Genomic DNA, 11816 nt, shown 5'->3' with positions numbered 1-11816 from the left:
TGTTTGAGCAAAATCGGACTAGTGGTTCTCGAGTTATGTCAAAAAAAGACCACCAAAGGTGACAATTTCCCCTATATGATAGTTATATATATATCTCGATTCCTAGACGTGACCCAGCGAAACGCCGGGACACGTATAACTTCTTTTTTACCGATATAACTTTCCCCGGTAGTTTGAACCCTTCCCGATCACTGACCCCTACCATTTGTCTCACAGTGTTATTAATAAACAGCCTAAATATTTTGTTGTGTATTGTTCACTTCAATTGCCGCACAAGAACACAATAAATATTGCCGCAATTTTGAAATTTTCATTGCCCCATGATTGCCAATCGAGCTATCACACGATTGCCGCACACGGGCCGTATTTGATTGGGCACAGTAAGCACAATATCGGGCTCTATTGCCGCATGAGTCAATTTATTGTGAAATCCCACGATTGGGGCATAAAATGAGGCAATAATTGGTGTATTGCGTCAATCGTGGGATCCCAGCTTTAATTTGTTAAATGGTTCATCAAGTCGATTGACTGTGTATGTTCTTGTGGAGTGATTGTTCCAGCTGCTGGTGTCGTGAGTGGTGAAATTAGCTCAATTTTCTAAGTAAAAAGTATTTTGGCGGAAATTTCTTGCCCTATATGAGTCAAAGCCGTGTTTGTGGAAGATTAAGTTCACGATATTGCAATTGTGAATTAAAAGAAAACAATGTGTAACAAAATGGTAGAAAAATTATGAAATTTCGGCTCTAATCATTTCGATCTTTCCTCGACCTCATTTGTAAAGAAATAAACAATGTACCAGCATGCTGGTAAGTTATATGATTCGAGCCTGATGGTACAATCACTTGATGGAGCCAGCAAGCTGGTGTCCAATATTTCCCCTTTTATATAAAAGGTTTTTGGTTGCATAAAATATTTGCTTTTTTTCAGATTTCATTGTTTTTATATACCATTACTTATTGAAAATGTTTGCGTGTATACTTATATATGTATATGTAATTAAAAAAATGTAGCTACCATTTTTAGCCACAACGACTTTTTCTAGCTCTTTTTTAGCCCTTTTTTTAAAGGAATTTGGCTACCACTAAAATTATTCGCGGCAACACTGATTATGCAATGCGCATGCCACATTCTGAACATATTTTTAAGGTAAGTAGTGTAGCTGTCAAGCACCGAAATCTTATTTTAAAACGCCAATCAACCTTTCGACTATAAGGTGCTTAACGTCGAAAAGCTGCGATCACAACAGACGGCCAACTTTTTGGCCATTCGACTCCCACACCTGCTCTCTGAGAGCACCCTTCAACAAACCGAGATACGCGAGCAGTGGAGCCACATTTCTCGCTCATTAAGTACCGCCTCCGAAGAAATAGTCGGCTTTCAGCGAGCCCGAAAGAACAACTGGTACGATGAGGACTGTCAAGAAGCTGCAGAGAAAAAAGATGCCGCCTACAGGGCCACGCAGCGATCGGGAGCAACGCGAGCCATGTGGGATCGTTATAGAGAACTGAAGAAAGAAGCCAGACGTATTTGCCGCATTAAAAAGAGAGGCCAAAATACGTGAGTGCGAAGAGCTTGAATTGCTGACCGACAGGAAAAATGCCCGAAAATTTTATCAGAGTTAGCCGCCTTACTGAAGGTTTCAAGATCAAGGCGAAGTCCTGTAAGAACAACCATGGCGACCTAGAGACTGATATCCAGAACGTACTTAAGCTATGGAGGGAACACTTTTCCACTTTATTGAATAGCAGCAGCACTGAAATAGTGGAGAAGACGAACCCGCGCCCCCACTCGATGACGATGGAATCGATGTCCCAGCGCCTGACTATGACGAGGTACGAATAGCGATTACGCGGGTGAAAAACAACAAAGCTGTTGGAGCTGACGGCCTGCCAGCCGAACTATTCAAGTACGGTGGCGAGGAGCTAATGAGGGGCATGCATGAACTCTTATGCAGAATATGGTCAGATCAACGCATGCCTTTAATCAGCCTTCTGAGCATAGGTTACATGGTCCTGTCGAGTGTATTGTTTGATACCAAACGAAGTTTCAGACAAGGTGACTCCTTTTCGTGTGATTTCTTTAATCTAATGTTGGAGAAGATAACAAGAGCCCATGATTCAATAATAGAAAGGTTCTGTAATAAAACAGTCTTCTCGCTCCCACACATAAAATCGGCTCCTTTACTTGTGCAGAATGTTGCTCACTCTACAGTTTCTAGTTATACTAGTAGTAAAACCAAAAATTCTTCATACTAAATATTTGTTGGCATCACCTTCGTTTGCGTAAAGAAAATTTTAGAATAGTTACGCTGATTTCAACGATACCAAATTTATTTGGCGCAGGTAAAAAATAAAAAAGATATAAGAGGTTTATTTGCTTTGTTTATTTATATTTTTTATTATCGTCTATCTGGTCAGCCAAGTGGAGGAACACATACGATCATTTGACAGGCTTGAATACCAAAGATCGTGGTGCGCGTTAAAGTCGCCAACTACCATACGATTTTCACCTCTGAGGAGCGCACCTATTTCAGGGTAATATCCTGCCGAGCAGCTGGTTACAGTCGGAGGTGACTCTACCCATTGCAAGTGTTACACTTGACTGTGGTGGAGTCGTCTCTACCACACGCAGCACGTGTAAGTTTCTGGCCCAGGGTTTGGCCCGTTAGAACCGGCTGTCGTGGGAATGGGAATTGGGAATTTGAAATGGGGGAATGAAAAAATTATAGTGCTATGCGTCGTTTATACCGAGAAACAGAAAAAATCCTTTATTGGAAGAAAAAAGGTGCGTGAATTGCAACGGCATCATATGGGAATGGGGGCCCTTAAAAGTTGAATGTAAAAATAATGTTTACTAATACCATATGTATGAAGATCTATACTTTTAAGAAAATAACTGAATTTACGTGTTACCTCAACTTTTTTTATTTATAAGAAATAAACTGTATTGTTTATTTTCATATGTTTAAGCTAAAAAGTGATATTGGAATATTTTTTTACATTTTTATATTAAAAATAAAGTGAGAAATTACATATGTGTTTTTACATTATTTAACAAGCTATGTATAGTTTTCATAAATCGAATTGTCATTTATGGAAGATTCGGTTGGCATTCCCTCTTCATTTACTCTTTCATATTCCTCGTCCAAAATATCAGGAGTATAATCCTCGAATTGGTAGTAAATATACATATTATGCAATACGCATGCCACATTCTGAACATATTTTTAAGGTAAGTAGTGTTGCTGTCAAGCACCGAAATCTTATTTTGAAACGCCAATCAACCTTTCGACTATAACGAGCTTAACGTCGAAAAGCTGCAGTCTCAACAGACGGCCAACTTATTCGCCACTCGACTCTCACACCTGCTCTCTGAGAGCACTCTTCAACAAACCGAGATACGCGAGCAGTGGAGCCACATTTCTCGCTCATTAAGTACCGCCTCCGAAGAAATAGTCGGCTTTCAGCGAACCCGAAAGAACAACTGGTACGATGAGGACTGTCAAGAAGCTGTAGAGAAAAAAGATGCCGCCTACAGGGCCACACAGCGATCGGGCGCAACGCGAGCCATGTGGGACCGTTAAAGGGAACTGAAGAAGGAAGCGAGACGTATTTAAGAGCTTGAAATGCTGGCCGACAGGAAAAATGCCCGAAAATTTTATCAGTGTTAGCCGACTTACTGAAGGTTCCAAGACCAAGGCGAACTCCTGTAAGAACAACCATGGCGACCTAGAGACTGATGTCCAGAACGCACTTAAGCTATGGAGAGAACACTTTTCCACTTTATTGAATGGCAGCAGCACTGAAAGTAGTGGAGAAGACGAACCCGAGCCCCCAGTCGATGACGATGGAATCGATGTCCCAGCGCCTGACTATGACGAGGTACGAATAGCGATTACGCGGTCTCAATTCGGTTTCTGATTTTAAGGATTTAGGTGTCTATTTTGATAAGAAATTGAGTTTCTCAACTCACATTAACTATATTTTTTCAAAATCTTTAGCAATGTTAGCCTTTATTCGTCGTAACAGTACTTCTGCTTATGATCCTTACATATTGAAGATTCTTTATGTTTCTCTAGTAAGATCAAGGCTCGACTATTCATCTTTCATCTGGAGACCGTACCATTCTTCATATATATATACGGAACCGACTCCTTCATATGAATCGCGCTGCGTGCTTTTGGATATTAAACCCTTGAGTAGTAGATTCTCCTTCCTCGCTTCCTCTTTTGTGTGGAATATCAAAATGGATCTGTTGATTGTCCTAACCTCTTGGAACGACTACATTTCAATTTCCCTAGGCGAAATCTAAGGCTAATAACTATTTTACATTGGGTTAGTAAAATCTAACTGCGCCAAGTATGTCCCGTTAATAAGAACCCTAGTGGACTTAAATAGCATTCCGATTCTTGATTTGTCCCTATCCTGTGGAGCAGTTCGTACCACATTATATAATTACTTTAGTTATTTTAGTTAGTAAAAATTTATTGTTCATTTGACTGAAATAAATAAATAAAAACCGAATAGTGCATACATGCACATTTTCGGTTGCAAATCGAACTTAGGCATATTAAAAGAACCAAACATAAAAGAACATACATATGTTTATGCCCCATTTATAAATGATATATAAGTTGTAAAGCGAAATAATGAGAAGAACTTCTTTCTGCGTAGGCGGCTTCGGCCGCGCTTAGGGATTATAACCCTTAAGCTGATGCCAGATAAAACTTTGTGGCTTTGCGTGACATTTATAACTTTGCCAGCAAAGCACCAGACGCAAACGATATGCCACAATGAAGGCCAAGAAAACAATTTTGCACTGCCTTTTTACTCGTCAAAATTCCTGTGGATTTTATATTTTTTGCTTTAAAAATATCAGCAATGTAATTAAATATATGTTTCTGCATGAAAACTCGACTTTGCACGAAACAAAACATATATTAAAACAGCTGATTGTTAGCGCGCGCAAAAATATGCAACGATTTATGTGGCATGCTTTGTGCATTTACATACAATTCAAAGTGAAGCAAGCGTTTTATCTGGCATCAGCTTTACTAAGTAGAATTCTCCTTTCAGTCCTTCTTTCTTTGTAGGCGGCCTTCGTCCGCGCTTAGGGATTATAACCCTTACTAAGTAGAATATTCCTTTCCGTGTTGCCGGAAAAGAAGGGCGGATGTATTATTGCGCAGAACTTCTTGCTTGATAAAATAACGCACACAATCGATAACGTACGAATTAAAATTTTAATTTCATACTCAAGCTAAGCATTGTATGGGATTATAACCCTTACTAAGCAGAATTTTCGTTTCCGTGTTGCCGGAAAAGGGGGACGGAAGTATTTTTGCGCAAAACTTCTTGCTTGATAAAGAAATACACACACTCCATAGTTCGTAACGTACGAATTAACATTTTAATTTCAGGCTCAAGCTAAGAATTGTATGGATATTTTCAACACAGGAGGCAAGGAAATATATCCCCATTGCTTGGGGAACTCAGTTAACCGTTGCTTAAACTTAGCATTACATATAATAAAGAAATCAGGCCAGGGATTATCATACTCAATCCATACTTCAACTATTCATTTTATTGGTAAGTGAAATTATTTTTTATATGCAATAAATATTTTTTACTTATTTTTGTTTTCCTGGATGAATCACTCCCATTTCACGAAGACGGAGACATCGCATTAAAACAACGGAGCAATTCCGCAGTGCATATTAAACTTTCAAAGCATATGGCTCAATGAGGTTTAGACTTCCTGACCATGTTTAAATTGTAAGAAATTGTTCATTGGTTTGGACTTACAGAATTCGAAATATTAATAAACCTGTGTGGAATGCTAACTAGACCGTTCGTTATTTCAGTTTTTTTTTTTAATATACAGTTTGCCGGGCGAAAAAAGATGTATTCTGGTCTAAAAATAAGCTTGCAAAATTTTATTCGATTATGATAACTCTAAGTACTTAACGTTGCATTTGAAAATTCAGAAAACCATATGCATTCAGGGAAACAAGTTTTTAACAAAATAGTTGACGATCGTGAATTTTATAGTCATTTGCTATGTAAAATAACTCACAGAATCTGAATATGAGGTCAAAAATGAAATAGTAGAATAGGTTTTAAGAATTTTCGAAATTATCGTTTTTTTTCAAATTGAGAAAACAGCATTTTAAATTTTTACCAAAAATATCGGGTTCTGATTATCGCACCGCAAAAGCTCTCCACCGGATTTAAGGTCTTCGAATTCCCTATGAACTTACTATACAATGTTATGCAATCAAATTATCAGTTTAAGAGTTATTTGCAAATTTATGGGTGAAATCGGCCACAATTTTAAGTCGTATCGGTATTCTACTGTGAATTACAATCAAATGATCAGTTTAAGAGTTATTTGGAAATTTATGGATGAAATCGGACACAATTTTAAGTCGCATCGGTATTCTACTGTGAATTACACCTAAAAGCTGCAAACTTGTTGTTCTTATTTATATGCTATACTAGCAGAACACCCGACGTCGTTCGGGATAAACAAATCAAGATATAAAACAGCAATACAAATATATTTACTGATCATCATTTTGTGTACTACAAATCTTGTTCCATTATTAATATTAGGTGGATTAAGGTAACGATAGAATTTTAAAATTACTACCTACTACGGTACATTCCGTTTAGCTGCCTATTCACTTAGCTGTTTTAGTATAGCTGCACTTCTCCGGTAGAATGCTTATTTCGTAAGAGTTTTATTCATTACAAATATTTACTGATCATCATTTTCTGTACTACAAATCTTGTTCCATTATTATTAGGTGGATTAAGTTAACAATAGAATTTTTAAATTACTACTACGGTACATTCCGTTTAGCTGCCTATTCGCTTAGCTGTTTTAGTATAGCTGCACTTCTCCGGTAGAATGCTTATTTCGGAAGAGTTTTATTCATTATTTTAACAGCAACCGGGAACAAAAAAATGGTATTACCTTTCCATTTCGAAATTCTCTAAAGACTGTAAGGTTTCATAAAAACCACAGTTTTAAATAGCCGAGTGATCTAATAGGTGAATACATACATATTTATCCCCTTTTACAAACTCATTTATATATACTTTACACTAAACACCTCCCATATATGTACATATATGTATGCATACCGAATTTCAAGTTAATTTGACTTATGGTTCCCATTTTATGGCTGTTTAAAAATTCCTCGCCTATGCTCTACGTTCCCTTTTACAAACTCCTATATACAAACCTTACTATGGATATGTATTCATACCAAATTTCATATTCTTCTGAATTATGATTCCGAAGTTGTAGCTGATACAAAAATTCACGCCTGTGGAATGTGCCACGTCCCCTTTCAGAAAAACTATTTTATATATGCCTTAAGCATTTATCATAGATCTTCGCACCAAATTTCAAAATCATGTAACCTGTGGTTCCGAAGTTATATCAGTTTAAAAACTTCACGCCCATGGGATGAGCCACGCCTTCTTGTACAAACTCATTTATATATACCCTACTATAAGCACCCACCATAAAAATTTCCACCCCCATGGGATGTCCGACTCCCCCATTTAGAAACTCATTTATATATACCTTGCTATAAGCACCTACTATAGATATGACTGCATACCAAATTTTAATTTCATGTGACAAATGGCTCCGAAGTTATAGCTGATAAAATATTCCACGCCTATGTGATGTACCACACCCCCTTTTAAAACTAAATACCATAAATATGCCTGCATACGAAACTTCAAGTTCACGTGACTTATGATTTTGAAGTTATAGCTGATAAAAATTTCCCCGAATGTAGGATGTGCGACGCCCCTTTTAACAAACCCAGTTATTTATACCTTACAATAAGCACCTACCATAGATATGTCTGCATTCCAAATTTCAAGTTCATGTGACGTGGTTCCGAAGTTATAGCTGATAAATTTTCCACGCCTATGGGATTTGCCACGCCTCCTTTTACATACCTATTTATATATACCTTACTATAAGCAGCCATAGGCATGCCTGCATACCAAATTTCATCTCACGCCTATGGGATGTACCCCGCCCCCTTTTTCAAACTCATTTATATATACCCTGTTATAAGCACCTACCATATATATGTCTGCATACGAAATTTCAAGTTCGTGGGACTTATGGTTCCGAAGTTATAGCTGATAAAAGAGTCCACGCCTATGGGATGTGCCACTCCCCTTTATATAAACTCATGTATATATAGCCTTCTATAGACACCTTCCAAATATCAACTTCATGTGACTTATGGTTTTGAAGTTATAGCTGATAAAAATTGCCACGCCTATGGGATGTACCACGCCCCCTATTACATACTCATTTATATATACCCTGTTATAAGCACCTACCATAGATATGTCTGCATACCAAATTTCAAGTTCGTGGGACTTATGGTTCCGAAGTTATAGCTGATACAAAACTCCACGCCTATTGGATGTGCCACGCCCTCTTTTCGGTACTCATTTATATATACCCTGTTATAAGCACCTACCATAGAAATGGCTGCATACCAAATCTGAAGTTCATGTGACTTATAGTTCCGGAGTTATAGCTGATAAAATATTCCACGCCTAATTGATGTACCACGCCCCTCTTAAAAACGTATGTATATATACGCTTCTATAAGCACCTAACATATACCTATATGTTTGCATATCACATTTCAACTTCATGTGACTTATGGTTCCGAAATTATAGCTGATACAAAACTCCACGCCTATTGGATGTGCCACGCCCTCTTTTCGGCACTCATTTATATATACCCTGTTATAAGCACCTACTATAGAAATGGCTGCATACCAAATCTGAAGTTCATGTGACTTATGGCTCCGAAGTTATGGTTGATTACAAATTTCACGCATATGGGAGGTGCCACGCCCCCTCGTCGGATCGCAATTTTTCACCCTATTATAGGCCCAGGTGTCATGGCAATACTCTATCATCTATTTCGTATAGTTTCGCGTGGAAAGCTGTGTGTGTATATATTAGAACACAGCCTAAAACTATGTAGGTACATAAGTACTTTTACAAAAAATAAATGTGCACCGAGTGTATAGGGCTTGGGCATTGCCGATCTACACACATTTATACCTAAATGGATGTAGGCGTCGTGATGCCGCATTTTGTATGAGCAAAAATATAAGAAATGGTTAAATGTACACTTAAACAAACTACCGAAAAATTCAACCTTCTCTTTACCCTCTACGCACAAAAACTAAGAACACCGCGATGAGAAGGCAACATTTTTTGTAGAAACAAAAACGTCATAAGCCAATCAAGAAAATTTTGTGCACACTCGGGTTGAAACTCGAACACCCGGGTATATTGAGCTGCAAAGCACCCGAACCCAATCAAGTATGTATGAAAAGCAATCGGGTGTTGTGGCCAACATGTTCGTCTTGAGCTCAGTCGATAACGAACAATACTTCTGCTCGTATACAGAGAACGATGCAAAACGGGTTTTGTTAGATGATCGAGTATACACGAAAATCATGCACCCGCTGCAGATGTCTGATACCTACATACATACTTCCACAAATATATAGTAGATTAATAACTTTTACGTTAATATTTTCAAAGCTCAGTAGGTTGTTTTTAATTACTGAAAACATTTAGCGAATTCGAATATTTAAAATAGCATTGATGCTTAGATTTACATTCAAATTTACGTATATATGTAAGAACCAAGTACGCTTACGTTAATATTTTCAAATCTCAGTAGGCTGTTTTTGATTACTGAAAAAATTTAGCGAATTCGAATATTTAAAATGGCATTGATGCTTAGATTTACATTCAAATTTGCGTATATGTATATGTAAGAACCAAGTACGCTTACGTTAATATTTTCAAATTTCAGTAGGCTATTTTTGAATATTGAAAATATTTAGCGAATTTGAATATTCAAAATAGCATTGATGCTAAGATTTAAATTCTTACTTGCGAATGTATGTATGAATCAAGGGCGATTACGTTAATATTTTCAAATCCCAGTAGGCTGTTTTTGATTATTGAAAACATTTAGCGAACTCGAATATTGAAAATAGCATTGATGCTAAGATGTCCATTCAAATTTGCTTATATATGTATAAACCAAGTACGCTTGCGTTAATATTTTCAAATCTCAGTAGGCTATTTTTGAATATTGAAAATATTTAGCGAATTTAATATTTAAAATAGCATTGATGCTAAGATTTAAATTCTTACTTGCGAATGTGTGTATGAAATATTAACGTTTACCTTAATATTTTCAAATTTCAGTAGGCCGTTTTTGATTATTGAAAACATTTAGCGAATTCGAATATTTAAAATAGCATTGATGCTAAGATTTAAATTCTTATTTGCGAATGTAAGTATGAATCAAGTACGCTTACGTTAATATTTTTAAATCTCTGTAGCCAATTTCTAATATTGGAAATATTTAGCGAATTTAACATTCAAAATAGCATTGATGCTAAGATTTAAATTCTTATTTGCGAATGTATGTATGAATCAAGTACGCTCACGTTAATATTTTCAAATCTCAGTAGGCTGATTTTGATTATGAAAACATTTAGCGAATTCGAATATTTAAAATAGCATTAATACCAAGGCGAATTTACATAAGGTGGTGTTGTTTAATCAGCTGTGTGTAGCGTTTGATTGTCAAAATTTTATATTTTGCTAGTGAGTGCGTGAAAACGTGAGAGTGTTTGCATTTTACCAGCTAAAAGCAAAAACAAAATACAAGTAATTGATGTATTTGTTGAATCGATACCACCTTATATGATTTCACCTTGATTGATGCTTAGATTTCCATTCAAATTTGCGTATTTATGTTTGAACCATGTACGCTTACGTTAATATTTTCAAATCTCAGTAGGCCATTTTTGAATATTGAAAATATTTAGCGAATTTGAATATTTAAAATAGCATTGATGCTAAGATTTGCATTCTTTTTATGCGGAAGTAACAAATTATCAAAAATCAACGGGAATTTTGAAAATCTGCACTTTGTGACATTAAAATTTAATGGGCTTATTGAACTGCGTACCCGAAGAATTTCTAAAATTCAGATTAAAAAATATACATACATCATTTACAAAACTTTGTTACATTGTTCTAAATATTTTTTAAATTTTTTAAGAAGTTTGAAGGTATGAGTTCTATCGTTTAGTTGCTATCAAGAAGTATATTTTTTTGAAAAAATGAGCGAAAAAAGTTTTCATGAAAACATTGTGAATAAGGGGAAAACAATGACTGTCCAATCTTATTTGTGTCACTGTACATCATCATTTAAAATCTGTCATATTTTTACTAAGCGGGTTTGTTTGAAACTAATTTTTGAGTTTTGTTGCGCTGAACAGTTTTTGGATAATAAGTTCAGCCTTTTTTTGTCCAAATTTACAAATGTAACGAATAACATTGAAATTTGATACAAAATTAATTCAGACTGCCACACAGTGCTGTGTCTCCATATAAAAAGTGGGCAAAAATAGAATAATGGACGGATTTGAGTAAAAATTCGTTTCTTGGTGGATTAGAGTACGGAGATTTCAAAAATCATTTTTTTTTTACCTAGCTCTTACATTTTTCATGGAAACTGAGATTGAAACTGCAAAATTTGATATTCAGAAGTAGTTCGAATACTGAGTAGTTATTTTATTATTTATACAGGGCGTTTTCCTAATAATATTAAAGACTTCAAGGCTTCATTCTATGGCTTAATTCATGGCAAATAAGATTCCCTATATCTCTCTTACGCAAACCCTCTAGGAATGGCAGCTACTTTCATTTTGGTCCTTTATGAC

General features: G+C 36.2%; 1 protein-coding gene across 1 annotated transcript in view; it reads left to right on the top strand.

The window, feature by feature from the left end:
* The window catches only part of LOC118734209 (protein MCM10 homolog), a 41354-nt gene extending 35553 nt beyond the window's left edge, over positions 1 to 5801 (top strand). Inside the window, exons 2-3 of the mRNA XM_036463929.1 lie at positions 5420 to 5588; positions 5648 to 5801. Of these exons, the coding sequence (XP_036319822.1) occupies positions 5420 to 5430 (11 nt within the window). The 3' untranslated portion in view covers positions 5431 to 5588; positions 5648 to 5801. The remainder of the gene's footprint in view (positions 1 to 5419; positions 5589 to 5647) is intronic.
* Positions 5802 to 11816: the final 6015 nt, after the last annotated feature.

This window comes from Rhagoletis pomonella, unplaced genomic scaffold, assembly GCF_013731165.1.
Source record: "Rhagoletis pomonella isolate Grant_MI unplaced genomic scaffold, Rhpom_1.0 Rhpom_scaffold_00002, whole genome shotgun sequence".
Lineage (NCBI taxonomy): Eukaryota > Metazoa > Arthropoda > Insecta > Diptera > Tephritidae > Rhagoletis > Rhagoletis pomonella.
This window is presented reverse-complemented; position numbering and strand designations above follow the sequence as displayed.